Below are 19,276 nucleotides of genomic sequence, written 5' to 3'. Positions count from 1 at the left end.
CTGTAAAATGGGAGTCAGGACAGCACCTACCCCACAGGACTCCTGCGGAGATAAGGGGATCAGTGTATGGCCTCTGCCATCATGACTATTCTTCCTAGATACACTTGTGTGCCCAGTGGGTTCCTCCTGCCCTCGGGGGGCTCCTCCCCATCCTGGTGCTTGCTGCCGTCCCCACGAAGGGATCTGCGCTGCTGCTGGAGGCTGGCCAGGCCTACCAGAAGGTTCTGTCGGGGTTCCTCTCTCATCTCCAGGTCCTGGATCCCATCAGCACATTCTCACTCCTCCTGACCGCAGCCCCGGCCCACCAAGCTCCCGCGCCCGCTGGACAGTCACCACCACCAGGAAGGCCCCTACAACATCTCAGGCCTCTCCTCCTCCAGGCAGCCTGCCAGGAGCTCCCTGGGAGTCAGGGGAGCCCACCTGGCCTCTGCCCAGAATGGGACCAGGGTCCTACAGCCAGGCTTCTTGACCTCATGCATTTGGGGACACAGAAAAAGGCACGCCCAATCAATGGGCAAAAGCAACACGGAGCACAGAGAGATGGTTGGACGGGTTCAGGGTCATACAGCAAACGCCGGCTGGACCAGCGAAGCTATTCGGAGCCGGGCCCCTCCAGGTGAATGACTCCCTCGCTCTGGGCTGTGAGGTGGGCGCCAGGAGGAGCGCGTGGGATCTCCTACACTGCTGTCCTCGACCTGCCCGGGCCACCAGGGAGGACCACCGGGACACCAGAGGCCCCCAGCCACACCAGGCCCACCCCTCCCCAACCCAGCAGAGAATGCCCCTCACCCACCCCGAAAGGGACGGAGAAACCCCACAAAGTGACAGGGCGCTCACTGCCACACAGTCCTTTGGGAAGTGTCTGCTCTTGTTTTAAGACTGGATTCTTTTAATTTTCGTGCCGAGCCCGCCCGCTGCCCACACAGGTGGCCTGGAGGATAGCTAAGCAGGGGAATGGGCTGCTCCTTCCTCCCACCAGCCGCCCTTCATCAGACCTGGCCTGGAAAACCCAGAGCTGGTGAGGAACAGACGCGGCACCCCAGAGCCACCCGCAGCTGTACAGTAACGGAGCGGCCTGGTTTCCCATTTTTCAGCCAGGAAGTGGGCTTCAGGCTGGTGGCTAAACTGCAGGCTGGTAGAGCTTGTATTTATCTGCAGGCCTGGGTTACGGAACCAGGGAAGTAGCTTGTGCCTTCCTTCAGCACATGGGCAGAAGGTGGGGAGTTTAAATGAGGTGCTACAGGCACACGGGGTGACAGAGGGGGAGCCCTGACAGGTGGCCGGAGGAAACAGAGGTTCCATTTACCACAAACCTGAGGGCTCAGCTGGAATTGCTCCGGCCAGGGAGACAAAGGAAGCAGAGGCAGAGACATTCAGAGAAACAGGGTTTGGGGTCTCTGGGAACATCATGCTATGGGGAGGGGAGGCCGAGACCCAGCTTCATCTTTCACAGGGAAAAGGAGGCACAGGCGCGGGTGGGGGTCAAAGGTGGACTAACTGGTGGTCAGAAGCACAGGGTCTGGAGAAGAGCAGCCTCAGTCTAATTCCAGGGTCTACAAACAGGCTTATCGCACAGTGGAGGGGCTCTAAAATTCAGGGTACAACCTTGCGTGGTTAAAACCCTCCTGGTCCCCCAGCTCCAGCCTGCGCTCACTGTCATGGGCAGAGCTTAACTCGTGCAGTTTAAAGCGCTGCTGGGCGCTCTCTCTCTAGCTGTGTTCACACGGTGAACATCTAGGAACACCTAGGAAGGGTGAAGACGATGCACCTCCGAGAAGCCTGGAGGTCCCGAGCCAAGACACTTAGCTGCTCCAAGTGTCAGTTTCCTCACATTTAAAACAGGGACATTGATTAAGGTGACTGTATAATTTATCAGCCAAATTAGGACACCCAGGAGTCAGAGGAGGCACTAAAAGTGATCACTAAACTTTGAAATATTTACCAACCAACAGGTTGAGTCTATTTTTATCTGTCACCTTGGAAGGCAGTTCTGGTTAAAAAGTATCTTCAAAATTAAAGTTCCTTCTAAAATGTGAAACCGGACGCGAGGGCAGGATAAGCAGCATCAGCCAGGCTTTTGAGGAGGCATGCCCAAGCACAAGCCAGAACTCACGGGGGTCAGGGGCACGGGACGAGATGGGGGGCTCGGAAGGGGGCCTGACACGGGGCAGCGAGTCATTTCTGTTCTTGTTACTGTCATCATCATCCCGGGCGAGCCCGTGCCAAGGGAGCTCTCACCTCCAAGGCAGCCGAGGGCCCTGCGAAGACGGACCCGGGTGTCTGAGGGCAGAGGATGCCGCTGAAGTCAGCCCCCACCACGCCCTAGCCCCCCGGCCCCCAGTCCCGCCGGTCCGTGCTGACCCTCACCTTCGGCCTCCTCCACCATCTCCTCCTCGTTCCCACTCACGCCCGACACCTCCATCTCCTCGTCCTCCACCACAGGCGGGAAGGCGGCCTCCTCACTGGCTGCAGCCGGCGCTTTCTTCTTCTTCCTCCGTGCGCTCCTCTCCTTCTCCTAGGGCACAGGGACAGCAGCGGGTCACGGCCCGGCCCCGGGCCGTCAGCCTAGGGCCTCCCTGTGCCTGAGGTCTCGGCACAGCTGCAAGGGACAGCGATCCCGGCCACGTGGGCCTGAGGGCGACCTTCCCTTGCGTGCGTGTGCCCACAGGGGCCAGACTTGCCAGGGGTTATTTTTATCAAGGGCTTTATTGGTCCATCGTGTCCCAAATACACCCTGGGCCCTGCCTGGCTTATCCTGACATCCGTCTGGGACAGGCGGGAACCTGCCTCTGCCTGGAAGTCCCCCAGGATTGCTGCAGCTACTCTGTCAGCCAAAGCAGAGTCCACCTGCTCCAGGACACCTGCCAGGCAAATGCAGCTTTTCCTTGCAGTTCTCATCAGCCCCCATCGAGTCTGGGGCCCAGGCTACCTTGGGAAGCCCGTTTCATCCCACTTCTTTACAAAGTACCTACTGGGTGCCAGACCCTGCACAGCTGCTAATGACCAGCAGTGAGGGCAGACGAGAACCCCCACCTTCGAAGGGCTGCCAGACAGGAAGACTGGCAAAAACACATCAATTCCAAGGAAGTAAGAAATTTTGGTGGCTTGGAGTTTGGCGATGACTTCTTACACACAATTCCAAAAGCACAATCCATGGCAAACAAAATTGAGAAAGTGAACTCCATTGAAGCTAAAAACTTCTGCTCTGCAAAAGACACTGTCATGGGGCTGCAAACACAAGCCACAACCTTGGAGAAAGTACTTGCAAAGCACTTACCTCATAAAGGACTTGGATCCAAAATATACAAAGAAATCTAAAAACCCAACATAAGAAAGCAAACAAACCTAATTAAAAAACGGGCAGAAGTCAGGACCAAGATGGTGGCGAGAGACGCCCCAGGGTGCCATCCCCCTACAGATTCTCTGAACTAGTGAAAACAGCAGCGCCACCTTCCTCAAACTCCAGAGAACAGTAAAATGGTTGCAGTTACCAGATGAGTACCGGACCAGGAAAACGCTGCATTAAACTTGGTGGGAGGCACGCGTGGCACCCTGGTCGGCCCTCCCAACCCCTCCCTGGCGTGGTGTGGAACCAGCCTTCCTTCCGCTCCCGTCGGGGGTCCCTGGAGGCACACTGGGGGCCTGCAGTCAGGGCCAGTCTACCTAAGACTGAATCAGGAAACCCTTTCTGGCTCATCCGCCCAGAACCAGCCCTGCAGGCAGAGGCAGTGTGTGGAGGCTAAAGGAGTGCAAGAAACGGTTAAGCCAGAGTGGCCCGGAGCAAAGGATTATCTGCTTTAAGACATAAAATAGAATGGGGAGGTGGGATCTAGTTCATAGGGAGAAGGGGCATCCAATTCCTCAGCCCTCAAGGGAGCGCAAGCCCAGGAGAAGCCACAGGCTCAGAGAAGGCAGAGGGCCCTGCACTTCACTTTCATCCCGAGCTGATCTTCTCAATGGGAAGGCTGAACTCTGCAGGAGAGCACCAGCCAAGGCAGAGCCAATCTGCAAAGACTGCGAAAGGTATTTTTTGCTTTCGTTTCTTTATTTTTGTTCACTCTTGGCACTCAAGGAAATCGCTATCATATTGCTAACTGGATACAAACTTAAAGAACAGACAGCTCAAGGATTAAATCCCAGAGTTAATACATCAAAACATTAAAATGTATATGTGCAACAAAATATAACAAGACAAAGACACAGGAAATGATGGGCCATCCAAAGGAACAAGATAAAAATTCAGAAACCATCAATAAAGAAGACCAGACTTTGAATATACAGGACAAAGACTTTAAAAAATGATCTTCAATGAAGTCAAGAAGATAAAAGAAAACACGGAGAAAGAACTAAAGAGCATCAGGAAAACTATTAATGAACAATATAAAAATCTCAGGAAAAAACACAGAAAATTTGAAAAGGTACCAAACAGAAATACTGGAGTTGAAGACCACAATAACTGAAATACAAAATTCCTTAGAGGGTTTCAACAGCAGATTGGAGCTGGCAGAAGAAGGAACCAGTGAACTTGAAGACAAGACAATTGATTCAGGCTGAAAAGCTAAAAGAGAAAAAGAAAGGAAAAAACAAAAAACAAAAAAGCAAACAGAGCCTAACAGATCTGTAGGACACCATCAAGTATATCAACAAATGCATACAGGAGTCCCACAGGGAGAGGAAAGAGAGAAAGGGCAGAAGGATCAACTGTTGTCAAACAAACAATTGCAGAGAACTTCCCAAATTTAACAAAAGACCTGAATATGCAAATTCAAGAAGACCAACGAACCCCAAACAGGATAAACTAGAAGAGAATGATGCCCAGACACACAGTCAAACTATCAAATGCCAAGGACAAGGAGAACGTTCTAAAAGCTGCAAGAGAAAAGTGGCGTGTCACATACAAGGGAATTCAAATAAGACTAAGCACCAATTTCTCATCAGAAACCACGGAGGCAAGAGAGCAGCGGGATGAAATATTTAAAGCGCTGAAGGAAAACAACTGCCAACCAGGAATTTTGAAAATCAGTCTTTCAAACATGAGGGATAGATTAAGACATTCCCAGATAAACAAAAGCTAACAAGTTCTCTGCCACTACATTTGCCCTAAAAAAGCAATGCTGTGGGGAGTGCTTCTCATTGAAAGGAAGGGACATGAGATATGGTTCACAGCAGCATAAAGAAATAAGACCCCCGACAAAGGTAGCCAGGTGGGTAATTACAGATGCCAGGGCGACTGTATTGTATTTTTTGGTATGTAACTCCACTGGTTACTTCTTCCAGGTTCTATAATGCAAATGCATAAAAAGCAATAACAGGTCTATGGTTTGAGAGAAACAATGCACAGAAATATAATCTGTAATAAGTACAACAAAAAGTGGGGGGAAGGAGGTATATGGCCGCAGTGTTTGTGCAGGCTATTGAAGTTAACCAGGTATCACATCTATAACAAATATGATTGTTCAAGATTTAGGACAATTATAATATTACCTCACAAATTGTAACAAATGTACCACTCCAAAGCAAAGGGAAAACGATGTGTGTGTGTGTGTGTGGGGGGGGGTACATGGGAACGCTGCATTTTATGCATGATTTTTCTGTAGACCTTTAACTTTTCTAAATAAATATATACACATTCAGGTTTATATACATATATTAAAAATGGGCAGAAGATCCAAACAGACACCTAACCAAAGAAGATACACAGATGGCGAATAAGCGTATGAAAAGATGCTCAGCATGGTATGTCATCAGGAACTGCACATTAACAGCGAGCCCCCCCACTCACTCCCACGAGAAGGGCAACAATCCAAAACCCGGCAACACCCGGCGCTGACGAGGACGTGCAGCAACAGGAACTCATGGGCATTGCTGGTGGGACACAAAACGGCTGGCCCTCTCGGAAGACACTGGCAGTTTCTTACAAAGTTGAAGACGGTGAGGTGGTGACCAGGGCTGTGAAGGGGACCAGGGAGGGTAACGGGGCGGGGGTGGCAGGCGGCCCCGGGCAGGAGGTCAGGAAAGGCCTGTTGGCGCGGCGAGTGCGAGCCAGCCAGCGAGGGCCCGGGGTCTGCAGACGAGAAAGGAGACCCAAGCCTCCGAGCCCGTCACTTTCCTGCTGCACCCACTCGACACCTGGGGCCGGGTGTGCGTGCCCCCAGCTTGGCACAGTCCTTGAGCTGTCCCCTGGCGTCTCCTGTCTCTCTCTCACTGGGTGTCTGCCCAGGAGAGCAGGAAAGAGGCTCGGAGCACATCCACTGACCGACTTGCTGAGTGGCGGGTACGGCCTTCTCAGGCTTGCACACAGCCATGAGCGGAGAGTCAGGGTGTGTGCAGAGGCAGTGTCTGGGGAGCCCTGGGGACTCCAAGAGGGCACCTGTCAATGCAGCTGGTGTGACAGGAGGGGCTGCAGCTGAGCCCTCTGGGGTCTCCAAGGAAGGAGGTAGAACTAACAAGGTTCTCAGAGGGGCCGACAGCTCTCAGTGAGGCTGCCTCCCCCAGAGACCCCCATGTTTCCAGAAAAAGCCACCCGTTATCAAAACGTGGGGCTGCCCACTCTCTGGGGCAAGCTCCCCCATCACCTCGAAATGCGAGGTGGGCTCTGCTCAGCCCGGGCCCCTCACCGTGGGGACAGGAGACAAGGCTCATGGTGGCCACTGTCCCCGAGCCATGGCTGTAGCCTGGGGGTGGGATTACTTCCCGTGCCACCCTCTTCCGGAGCAAACAGAGATCCTCTGAGGGCAGCCGCTCCGAACACCGGGAGGGAAAGGGGAACGGCAGCTCGCCTAATGTCCCGGGGCACCCAGCCCGCCCCACCCTGGGGCCTCTCCTGGGATGGAAAGCCCAGCTTGAGACCTGTGGGTGCGGCTGAGGGGCCCCTTCTTCCCCAATCTATTTTTAGCAAGCACCTGGGAAGGTGGCCGGGCAGGGGGTGGGCCAGCAGGGGAACGCTCGGAGCCCCCCGCGTGCACGGCCGAGGCGCACAGTCTCCCAGGGAAGCCTCCAGATCCAGCGGCTGAGGCCTCGGGGCGGTTAGGGCCAGCAGGGGGGTGTGGGTGAGGCTGGGACTCGGTCCAGGAACCACAGCCCGTCCCTCCAGCAGCGGCCGCACAGAGCTGTGATGGGAGGTGGGCACGGGACGAGGGACGCCAGCAGCACTGCCACTAAGAACCACGGCTGGCACAGAGTACCTACTGTGGGCTGAGCGTTTCTCAGGTATCACTTCATGGGATCTGCCCAGCAGGGCATGAAGCCCCTGCTTCAAACCCTCGAGGGGTGTCCCAAGACCCTTGGAATAACCCCCTGCATGTCCTCCCTGCTCCCAGGCAGCCCCGTATGCTCCAGACCTGGACCCCACCCGCGTCCTCCACACTGGCCTCTTTGTGCAAACGTACTAAGTCCGCACCAGCAACAGGCCCTTTGCATTGGCTGTGCCTGGGACCCCCTTACCCCAGATCTCCCCATGACTCACTTCCTCCAGGCTCTGCTCAAATACCACCTCCTCTGAGAAGTCTTCCCTGATTACCCCCTCTAAATTAGTCAGGTAGCCAAACCCCAGCCCACCCACCCACCTGTCACTTCTTACCATGTCCTTTTTCACGTAACATGTTATGTTCATACCACAATCTGAAATTGTGTGTTAACTTGCATGGTATTAGAACGTGAGTGTGAGGCCTGTCTGTTCACAGATGTGTGGTCAGTGCACCTGGAACAGAGAGTGGCACAGAACAGGTGCTCAGCGGTTACTTATTTGGGTGAATGGACCTCAGAAACGAAGACACTAGCTCAGAGGAGCAAAGACACTTGCCCAAGACCACACAGCTCCTGAGTTGAGGAGCCCAGATTTGAACATAGCTCAGATTTAGAAGCTTCCCTGCTTGGGCCCCTCTCTCCAGGCTCAGAGCCCTGTGTCATCTCAGATGGAGCAGAGGCTGGAGGAGGAGAAGGCGGGGCTGGACCTGGGCTGACATGAGGAGACTAAAAAACCCAGAAGCAGAGCCCAGGGGCCTGGATCCACAGATGGGAGAAAAGGGTAACCTTCGGCTGTGAGGAGGGGGAAGGAAAACCTCAGAGAAGACAACGATGCCAAATGTTACATAACCCCCGGGAAGCCAGCACGCTCCGCCGGCCGATCCCACTTCCTGCTGAGGCTGCCCCGGCCCCACTCGGCCGGGGCCTGTGCAGCGCGGGGGACGCCCGCTGACCCTCTGCTTCCCCTGCTCCTTCCTGCGCTGACCGAGGGTGACATGTCTCCCTGAGCTCCAGACAGGGCAGGGCCATGGCCAGAAGTGGCTGCTGCTGTCTGAGGGTTTGCAGGGACCTGCCCCCTCCCAGGGGCTGGAGAGCCAAGGGAAGGGTGGGCGGCAGAGGCCACGGGGTTCCCGGTCCGGCTTCAATACTCCAGTGACAGGAACTCACCCCCGTGCCGAGGTCAGCCACTATCAGGATGGACGAACCCAGACTGGGCCCCAACTTCCCGTGACGTGTCCCCGCCCCTGGCACTGGCTTCCTCCACAACCACCCGATATCCGCCCACTTCTCCAAGGCTGGCAGGGAGCGAGCACTGGCTCGGCACTCCCCAATCACGGGCGCTCCCTTGACAAGAACTTAGCCAGGTTTCCCTGCCCAAGGGTCTGAGTGCCCCGTGCCCCCCACGTCTGGCCCTCCCTACGACCCAGGGCCCATCCCCCGACTCGTTCTGCTTGACCCACGTCTGCTAACATGGGGAAGACATCGGCACAGGAAAGCACGGTCTCCTGCAGACCTGGGTTCAAATCCCCCTACATTCTCACCAGCACCTTACCTCTCGTCTCCACAACCCTCACTTGAGGTTAGGGGCCAATGACGGCAACTCGGGGGAACCTCACGGCACTGAGGAGTGGCCCACCCTGGGCCCCAGGGATCCCCTTCCGTTCACGCCTCCTCCACAGGCTGCCAGAGCTGCTGCCCACCCTCCAGGGCTTCACAGTTGGGGGTACTAGGGGAGGACTTTCTTTATCAGCTTGGGGTACGTCTCCCTCGGAGCAGATCCATGCTGGGCCCTGAGGGGGCTCTGGGCAGCCTGTGCCCAGGCAGGTCCCTCCTACCCTCCCGCCGGGAAACACTTGGTCCTTTGCACAGAGCTGGCTTGGGGACCCCCTGCATGACGCCTTTCTTGGGGCTCTCCTCTACAGTCTCCTGCCTGGACATCGCTCCTGGACAGCTCATCCAGCTCGGCACCCCACCCCCACCCTCCGCTGCCCGACACCCAGGACCCGAAGCACGTCCTCCCCTGCCAAGCCAGCCCGCCTGCACCGCAGTCCACGCCCTCCCCAACTCTCCCCCTGATGCCGAGACGGCCCCTCCCCAGTCCTGAGTCCACTCCTGCATACCCAGCTGTCAGAACAACCAACCAGAAGCCTGGCTCAAAAGCGCCAATGGCTCCCGCTGTCCACTGCAGAAATTCCCAACTCTTGGGGCCAGCAGGCAAACCCCATCCTGCCTCCGTCCTCAGGCCAGGCTTCCCAGAATGCCTGCCTTGCTTCCCTGGCACACAGACACTGCTTGATAAATGTGTGCCAATTAAACAACCGTAACGCCCAACGCTTACAGAACGCTGCCCGAGGGGCCAGCACCATTTTCCACAAATCAGAACTTGCTTCCGCCTCACCACAACCCCACGAGGTGGGGACTCTTCCTACCCCCATTTTACAGAGGGGGAAACCGAGGACCAGAGGAACTGTGGCCCTGTGGCCACCAGGAAGTAGGTGGCAGGCTGGGGTGTGAACCGTGCAGCCCCTGGAGCCCAGCTTGTCACCATCCCACCAGGCTGCCTCTTGGAATGAATGAATGAATCAACAGCCAATCCAGGAGCAGGCACCCTTGGGCCTGCTGACGGGCAATGTGGCCCCTCGGCCACCACCGCCCCGAGGACGCAGCCCGCACTTAGGAAGGAGGCCAGGAGGTGCCAGCTGCCGCCCAACCGCTCCACACACGTTCACTCATTTCAACCCTCAGCAGACCCACGAGGGGGGGCACCATCCTGATCCCATTTTATAGCTAGGCAAACTGAGCAAGCACATGGCCAAGCCTGGATTCGAACCCAGAATCCTACCCACAACACACCACAGCTGCTCCCCCTGAGAAGGGGAGAGCTTTGGAACAGCAACGAAAACGGTAAGGACCTCACTGCAGCAAGTCACTCCTTCCGAGGCGCTGACTCATTCCTCGCAGGAACTCCTGGGTAAGAACTGCTATTTCCTCACCTCACAGACAGGTAAACCGAGGCCCACGGTCACACAGGTGCCGAGTCATCAAGCTGGGACTTGAACCCACTCTTGCCCCCAAGCTGCGCTATCAGCCTCGCTGGGGTCTTTGGCCCCCCCGGACCCAGGCTCTCACATACAGGGCCCCCTGGCACACTGTTCTGAGGGGGTCTGGGGAGAGCAGCTGTGGGGCCAGGAGGTGGCGAGAGGAGGGACGGAGGCAGTGGGGGAGGCCTCAGCTACCTGGGGCTGGGAGGAGGGGCGGGGAGGGGGAGGGAAGGGGAATGGGGGAGGGAGAGGGTCAGGGAGGGGGTGGGAGGAGGGGAGAGACAGTGAGGAAGAGGGGAAAGGCGGGGAGCAGGAAGCAGCTTTCTGTGCCTCAGGAGATGCTGAGGGTCAGCTGTACCCCAGCCGGGCCGCCCAGCGTTGCCCATCTCAGACTCGGGGCCCTGGTGAGCCAGCACCCCCACCCCACCCCTCCCCAGCTCGTGTCCCCGGCTGCCTGGGCTCGGCTGAACTCCTGCTCGCAGGGACATCCATTTCAGCAGGTGCTAAGACAGGTGGTCACATCCAGCACCTCACCAAGCCTCCTCCCAGCCTCAGTCAGAAGCCCTGAAAATTCTAGAAAATGGCAGAGCCGCTGGGATCTGAGTGGGCACCAGGGACGGACACCAGTGGGCAGGGAAGTGTACAGGGAGTGATGGGGTGCGGGGGGCAGGGAAGGCCCGATCACCCAGGGACCCTCTAGCACACCTGAGTCCCTAGAAGATGGGGGGGCAGTGGCAGTGCCAGAGACTGCGAGGCAGGGACGGGCTCCCCTGGCCACCTGGCACAGCCAGCAGCTGCTCATACCGCGTTCACTAAGAAACCCCTCCAGCGGGCCGAGAAGGGGCCTAACTAGTGCCCAGGGCTCACGTATCTGGGCCTCAGTGGGCCACGTCAGGGAACCGGAAAGGACTGCACACACTTTCAACCCGTGTGCGGCAGTCCAAGTGGAGGCAGGGTGTACCCCGCTTGCACCTCCACACGTAAGGGGAAACGCACACCCCAGAGATTAAACACACATCCAGAAGGCTGTGGATTCCGATCCCAATCCGGCTGCATGAGCTGGCCTGCTAAAACCGTAATGAAGCCGAGCATGCCGCAAGCACGATGAAAAAAACAAAAAAGGAAAGGAAGAAAAGAAAAGGCCCAGAGGCTGCCCCAACCGGCCCTCAGTTCCCAGGAACGGCTGCGGAGGAAGCGGGGGGCTCCACGGAGAGCGCTCACATGCTCACCGAGGCAAGCCCTCCCCAGCTCGGCTCCTGGACCGGGGAGACGTCCAGGGCTCCCCCCGCCTCCGGGCCCCCAGGCAGCCAGGAATGGGCCGCCTGCTCCCCAGATTTGTCCCTCCCTCCCCAGTGAGGTCAAGCAGGGTGGGGGAGACGCTCGCCCGGGGTCCATCTGCCTCCAGGTCTCCATTCCAATGCACTGACGGCCGCAAATTCCTGGCTGAGTCAGAGCCCGACCCGCTGGGCTCCTTCTCTCCCCACGCCCCGCGGCTGACAGCCCCCCAGAGGTGTCTGAGCGTGAAGGCTGGGGCCGAGGGGGAAGGGCAGGGCTGGCCCACGGTGGGCCCTCGGCCAGCTCGGGGGTCAGGGGAGAGAGGGAAGGAGGCCATGGGGAGCAGAGTGCCCACCCCGGTACCCGGCAGCAGCGTTTATGGCACCGATCAATTCCTACAGCCATCGTGTCTCCAGCTGGCTCGGAACCCCGAGGGGCCCGAGTCCTAAGGGAGGCAGCTGGGAAGACCCCTCCCCCCCACACACACACCAGGCCCAGGGCTCAGGGTGCAGAGACCCCTGCAAAAGCGATTGTGGCCCGTCTCGGCACTCCCATGGCCCCGCCGGAGGCCCAAGGTCTGGCTGGGATGCCCCAGGAGAGCTGGGGAGCCAACCGGGCCCCTGCTGTGTCCGTCCGTCTGTCCGAGCCATCGGGGGACTCACCATCTTCAGCTTGTGCTGCTGCAGGATCTCATCGAGGTTCTGCCTCTTCTTGTAGTTGAAGTAGAAGTTCTTGCACTGCGACACGGTCTTGGAGCCCACCATGCGGGCAATGGCTGACCAGTTCCGGCCGTGTTCCAGGAGACCTGTGGGGGGACAGCAGGTGAGGGCGGGACCCAGTGGGAGGGGCCCCTGCTCAGGTCCAAGACTTCCGGAGGGAGACAACAAGGACGCATGGCCCAGCCTTCGGGGGGCTGCCGGATCCTGCTTCTCCTGGTTCTACGCTGGCGTGCAGGGGAAGGCATGGCTGGGGAACACGGGTGCACCCCACCAAGGCCAGCACCGCGGGTTCTGAGGGGCGAGGGCTGGTGTGCAGGATGTGCCCCCCACCCCAGGCCCCACCTCTCCTGCCCCTCCCCAGCTGAGCGGGAGAACGAGCCGTCATGACCCAGCCCTGATGCTCGCTCGCAGCTGCAGACAAGGGCCTCGGGAGACGGAGCTGTTTTCCTGCCTCACCGGGCCAGCGGATGGAGGGAACATGGTGAGCGGGGGCTGGGAGCCTCTATAGCCAGGGTCACAGGTCCAGGGCCCTCCGTGGTCACCTGAAGGCCCACCCTGGACCTGGGGGACCCATGTGGGCAGGTCTGGGATGGAGGTGCTCCCAGTGGCACCCCGTCTTGGCGAGACTCTTCACCAATTCTCCTGCCCGGGGAAAGCTCCCCAGCCCCGTAGCTCAGGCCAGGCTGCCCGGGCCCCCGGAGCCATTCCCAAAGCCACAGGTCCCCAGCTCTGCAGAAACGTGGCCTGTCACCTCTGGGGAAGCACCCAGGAAGTGGGGCCCAGGGTTCGGCCCACCGGCCCAGCAGGGGCACACACACACTTGCACATATTTGCACACACACGGGGATACACACACGAGCCCGAGGGCAGGCTGCTCTTACACCCACCTTGGGTGGTCCTGGGGCCAGCCCATTTCTGAGGCTACCAGAAAGGCAAGAGGCTGCAACCGCTGGGGGCTGCGTCCCCTGGGAGCCACGACCCACCCCCAGGGCTAGACTCCTAAGCACTTTAACAAAAGAGCTCCCCGGACCAAGGTTTAGACCGTTTTCCTTGAAGCAAATCAAGCTCCACGGAAGACCTCAGCAGAAATGTTGCAGGAAGGGGAGCTGGGGAGGGACAGTCTGTGTTTTGGCCTTTTCTTCCATTCATTCATTCAGCCAGTCAGTCATTCACAACTTTGCCAGCAGCTCACCCAGTGCGAGGCTCTGAGCAAACATAAAACGACATCCACAAACCACCACGGCGTGTTGCCAAGTGACATGGAGTTTTCAAAGCTCCTTCAAAAACACGACTCTTGTCTCGCCCCCGCCGCAGAGGCTGTGGCAGCCGGCCGCCCCCAGGATGGGGCGCGCTGAGGCTCGGGGGTCACGGCCGCTCCCGGAGCCCGACAGGCCGAGGGGGCAGCGAGGGGCGGGACCGGGTGCGCCGGGGAGGGGCCGACTGACAGGCCACCTGCTCGCCGGGAGCCACGTGGCTCGGCAGCGCTCCTGGGGTTCCTCAAGGACAGGCGCGGATCAAGTGTAGCCCGGCCCCCTGACCTTTCCCTCCGCCCGCGCCAGCAGCAGCTGCCGCTTTCCTCAGGGCCCAGCCCCGCGGACGACAGGGACGCACGTTTATTTATATTTCCCCAGCCGGGGCCAAGACAGCCCGGGCACACACCTCGGGCCCTGGACCCGGAACCCTGGCGGGAGCGGAGGGGGTGGCTCCCCCAGCTGGGAGGGCGGGGAGGGCACAGGAGCCCAAGGGGTGGCCCGACCCGGAGGAGGGTGACATTTCCAAACGAAATAAACAAATAAGGTGGCCGCTGGCTGGGGAGGGGAAGGGGGGGCCAGGGCCCCAATTAACTCCTTGAGGAAGCAGCTAAAGCTGACAGGATGGGGTCACCCAGTGCTTCCAGGAAGTGCGCGGCTTGTGAGAGAACCCCGGACTGTGGAGTCAAATGCCCTGCTCGGAACGGTCAAGGGTCACCCCTTCTGCTCTCTGGGCCTCAGTTTCCCTAAGCGACAGGGGAAGAGCCGGGGCGGAAGTCCCGTAATGGCCAGCCACGAGTCCCTGAGGAGGGGGCAGTTTGATGGAGCAGGGAAGGGCAGGGAGGGGTCAGGCTGGAATGGGGAAAGCACTCTACACCCCACCGTGCCAGACCCAGGCTCAACAGCCCCCACCTGGAGAGAGCCCCCCTGAGCACATTCCCATGGAGACCCCCAGGCGCCTCCCCCAAAGCACAGGCCGGGGAGGGGCTCCCCACGCTGCTGGCAGACGCACAGGTCCTGTGCCCCTCCGGGACAGCTCTACCGATAGTGCAAGGTGGGGGAAAGGGGCCCGAGGGGACAGGGTGGGGGGCTGCAGGGTCCAGGGCCCCAGCGTCTCCTGCCCACAGCTGCCAGCCTCCAAGCCTCAACTTCCAGATGGCCACCTCGGGTCCCCGTCACCAGCAGCCCCCTCCCCGCGCCAGCCCGCTCCCCGGGGCCACTCACTCACATCCTCTCATCTGCGTCTCCCCCTCGGCCAAGTTTTCCGGAAACATACGGCTGGAGGATGCTCCCGGGAGCGAGGGAGAAGCGGGCTGGGAGGCGGCGGTCGGCGGCCGCCGAGGGCTCCGGCTGGCGTCTGCGGCGGCTCCGCTCTGCCTCCCGCCCGCTGGGTCCGGGGGGCGGGCGGTGGGGAGGGCGGTGGGGCGGGGCGCGGCTCGCACCGGTGCTGGCTCCTCCCGCGGCCGCGGCCACCTCGGAGCCGTCTCCCCGGCGGCCGCGGGCGGGGTGCCCCACTGCGGCAGGGGCGGGCGGCGTGGGGGGCAGTTGGTGCGTGCGGGATGCTCGGTGCCAGGCGGCACCAGGGCCCACAGGGTGCCCGGCCTTCTCTGGGCACTGACCTGCCCCGAGCGTGGTGCTCAGTGCGGGGTGCTGGCCAGGAGCCCCCGGGCCCCCCTCGCCTCGGCCGGGCAGGAGCCGCAGCCCGCCGGGCAGCCGTGCCCACCCGCAGCCTGGCCGCCGCGTCCCCGGGCTCGGTCGGAGCCTTCTGCTGCCTGCCCCCGGCGAGATGCACCAGGACTGAATGTGACCTCCAGACGGAGGCTCCAGGGGCGGGCGGGGGAGCGTGGCAGAGGCCCAGGTTCAGGAGGGGCGGGCCGACTTGGCACTGGCGGCCCCCTCCCTCTCTCCCCATCCGTGGCGGTGGCGGCGTCAGCAGCCGTAAGAACAGATGAGGGTTCCAGAAAAACAGAGCTTCTCCGCCCCCGGCAGACAGGGAGCAACAGCTTCTTCTGCTCTCATCCCCTCCTCCCGTGCCAGTTCCACCTGCAGTCTGCCCTCCCACCGGCCTCTTACCGCCCCGGCAGAGCCCTCTATGGGGGACTCAGGGGCCTGGGACAGCGAGAAAGGGCCTGTTGGGGGGGAGCAGGACTGGTTTGCATTCGGGGGAGGGAGCTTAGTGGTTGAGATTCCTCTTCTCAGTGCAAAGGGGACCTCCAACCATGAGGGTGGTGCTCGGGGTCCCCAGAGGGCTCTTGGCCTTGGAGGGCCTCGGGAGCACTGGCAGCCTCTTTCTTCCTTCTCGGTGACACCCCAATGACCCTTCAGCCTGCTTCCAGTGCCAGCACCTATTACGGATGTAGCCGGCAGCCCCAGGAGATTGAAAGTTAACTGAGCTGAACTTTGGAGTTAGATCCAGGTCACGACCGATTTCCCCAGCTCTGGGGTCGCTGGCCCGCCCAGCCCTTTAACCCTCGGCCGGTCCGTCCAGCCCTCGGAGCCCGAGCAGCACCAGGTGTCTACGGGCTCCCAAAGTGCCCCTGCACACCGACCCCTGTCCCCAGCCCTCCCCCTGGGCTGTGATGCCGGGAGGACAGCAAATCCCAAGGTGTCAGGGACCTAAGACCTCCCTGCTGGGGCCCCTCAACCCACCAGGCCCAGGGAGGGACAGGCGATCGGGTCACCTCCGACAACTGCCTCAAGCTCTTGCAATAAAAGCTAAAGGCCTAGGTGGGGTCCGGGGGCCCCACCCCACCTCTCTCTCTTTGCTCACTCACTCCAGACCCCTCGAACATGCCCAGAACATCCCTGCCCTGCCCGTGGGCACTGGCTAGCCCCTCCTGCAGGCCTTGGCCCCAGGTGCCCACCTCCCACCCCCCAGGAGCAACATGCTCCCCAGCAGGGTCCACCACAGCAGCTGCTGCCAACACCCCCTGCGGTCTGGATTCCCTGACCCCACTTCTGATTTCTAAGGAAGGAGTTCCACTCCTAAGAGCCAGGGGGCTGTAACTAGGAAGTGAAATTGGCCAAGACAGGAAGTCGGACCAGGAGGTCTGAGTCACAGACGCCACACGCAGGACATGAAGGGGCAGCAGGTGGCCGCGGAGGAGGTGGCCGGAGGGGCTCAGCCTGGCGGCAGGCCGCTTCCTCTACCTCACCGGGACCCCCTGAACCGAGACTCAGGAGAGCAGACGCTCAGCCCCTCGGCTCAAGCTCTCCGGCCCCCAGAGAGGCTCATGTGCCTGCTGTGCTCTGTGCCCCCCTCAGCTCACGGAACTGTCCAGACACCCCCCCCACACACACACACTGAAGCCGCTAGCTCTCGGGGCGTCTGCAGGCAGCTCCCTCCCCAGCACCGCCCCCTCAACCATCAAATAAACTGGGGGGAGGGGGCACTTGGCTAGTGGGACTGTCACAGCTGCACCCTCTGGCAATCACGCCCCTTCCCCAAGAAACAAACTGCAGCCAGCAGCATCTAACCTGCAGCTTGTGCTCCCTCGGTGAAGTCTCGTGGGCTGCCTGTGAGAAGGGGCACATTGAGGCTAATGCCCTCCCAACCACCATGTTCCCAGAGACGCCCCAGCGGGCGAAAGTGAACCCTCTGCACACAACCCGATCAAAGGAGTGCACCCCGGAAAGCCAGGCCTCAGTCGCACCACTTCCTCATGTCAGGAGCTCTAAGCCCCGGGTGGCTTTGGCCCTTCAGGGGCAGCTCTGCTGGGCACCCCTGCGGGGCACATCACAGCATCCCCAAGTCCCCCATTCCCGGCACACCATCGGGAGGCTGGCCAGATCAACACACACCCAAACATTCGGGGACCTGCCTTCTTCTTTTAAAAATAAATCTGAATACCTGCTTCTGCCTCAACGTGAGCAATTACGGCTCTAAGGCAGACATACGGTGTGGGGCAGCAATGTCACCTCCCAATCTGTCAAAACAGACACCCACTAAGACAAAGAGCATTATCCGTGTGTGACCACACGCCACCTTTCTTGCCACTTGGGGAAGATGCTGCGTTCCACACTAAATATCCATTTTTCCTACAGAGCCGAGTGATAACGTCACAGGGCGCCCTGGCTCCTGCCCCGCTCCTGCCCCCTTCACCCGCTGGGCCTGGGTTTTCTCCTCTGCAGCGCAGAAGCTGCGTGTGCATGGACACGTGCAATGCCCACCTCGTGGACCCCGTGTGAGGACGCGGTGAGATGGTCCACGTGGAGCCAGCCTTTGCCACGTGCAATAGGAATCACCAGGCCGTGTGGGTCCTTCCCCAAGTAAACACCGACCTGACAGCTCGTCTGGGGAATCTCCCCCGGGAGTGGGAGGTGGGCTGGTAGAGGCCTGTCCTTATCTGCAAGGGTGGTGACGAGCACCAGGCGAGGTCTGGAGCCCGCCCCTGGGTCTGGCTGATCCCTGAGAACACGCAGAAGCCCCGACCTCCTCCTCCTTCTGATCCGTCACAACACAGACTGTTGCCAGACATCAGAAGCATCCGGGTGGGGAGGCTGAGCTGCCTGCTAGCTGCCTCTCTCCAGGCCAAGGGTGGTCCCAGCCCCCCAGTGAGGCTAGAGCTGGGGTGTTGCACTGACCTAACTTCCCTAAACCTGGCCCCCCTCTATAAACGAATACTCCTCAACTACCTGCTCTGAGTGTTGGCCCCGTCCGCTGCCCGGCCTCTGAGCCCTGTCAACCAACTCTACCCACTGGCCCACACTGCCCCATCGGGAGCCTCAATGGCTACGCCCAGGCCAAGCACACAGGCCGTCCCACTTCTGTGGTCCCTGGGTGGGGGCAACACAGGCACTGACAACGGATGTTATGGGGGGGGGGGGTCCCTGGGGTCTGCCTCTAGTCTTTTGGGGTCTGCCTGGGGCTGCCGTGCCCAAGCCCTGAAGCATCTTCCACCCTGGGGGCCGCTCGAGCTGGACTGGGGCCCCCTCCTGGTCTGGAAGGGCTCACCACAGTTTCCCTGCCCCTTCTGCCTGCCAGAGAAGGGGGCTGGGAACCAGGAGGATTAGCAGGCAGAGCCCTGGGCCTCCTGCTCAGCTGGGTCAAGACTCCGAGCCAGGCCGGGCTGACCTTTCCCAGGGGAGTGAGAGTCACCCCACCCCACCCAGCGCCTGCCCGATCCCTCCCACCCGGCGTGGCCCTGGGCCCGAGGCAGCCAGCCAGCTCCTGGGGCTGCCAGCTCCTGAGGCTGCCTCACTCTGGGGAGGCAGCTTCCTGCAAGCGCTCAGACCCACCCATGGGAGCCCCAGGGCAGGTCCTCGGGCTCCCTGCACACAAGGAAAGGCCCACCTGGGACCCTGTGCCCACCTGCCCCCCGACGTGCTCTTGCAGTTATAGCCAAGTTCAAACCATGGCTGGCAAGGCCAGGCTGCTGCTGGCCTCTCCACCCCCTGCCACTCCCGCATCACTCTCCAGGTTCCGGGGGCCTCTCCAAGGACCACACTCCCCAGGCCCAGGGGCTCTGCACGCGCTGCCCGAGCCGGGGCCGCCCTGTGGCTTACTCTCCTATCCTCGCCCCAGCACCATTCCTGCTCTGCAACTACAGGGCCTGGGTGCGACTCTCACTCCACCCAGAATGGCTGTGCGGCTGCGGGCTGCTCACGTAACCCACCTGGGCCTCCGTCTCCTCATCTGGACAAAGGCGCTCCTGACGCACCTGAGGGTGCAGCGGGCAGCATGTGATGTAACACAGGTGGAGAATCAAGGAGCACCCGCAGCGGCTCGGCAGCGGTCCTCGGTGCC

General features: G+C 60.3%; 1 protein-coding gene across 1 annotated transcript in view; it reads right to left on the bottom strand.

Moving 5' to 3' along the window:
• The window catches only part of NCOR2 (nuclear receptor corepressor 2), a 220,378-nt gene that overhangs the window by 42,537 nt on the left and 158,565 nt on the right, over nt 1–19,276 (bottom strand). The window contains 2 exon segments of the mRNA XM_037816581.1: nt 2,368–2,515; nt 12,224–12,366. Of these exon segments, the coding sequence (XP_037672509.1) occupies nt 2,368–2,515; nt 12,224–12,366 (291 nt within the window).

The sequence above is a fragment of the Choloepus didactylus genome, chromosome 23 (assembly GCF_015220235.1).
Source record: "Choloepus didactylus isolate mChoDid1 chromosome 23, mChoDid1.pri, whole genome shotgun sequence".
NCBI lineage: Eukaryota > Metazoa > Chordata > Mammalia > Pilosa > Megalonychidae > Choloepus > Choloepus didactylus.
The sequence above is the reverse complement of the archived record's forward strand: the minus strand, read 5'-3'. Positions and strand labels throughout refer to the sequence as shown.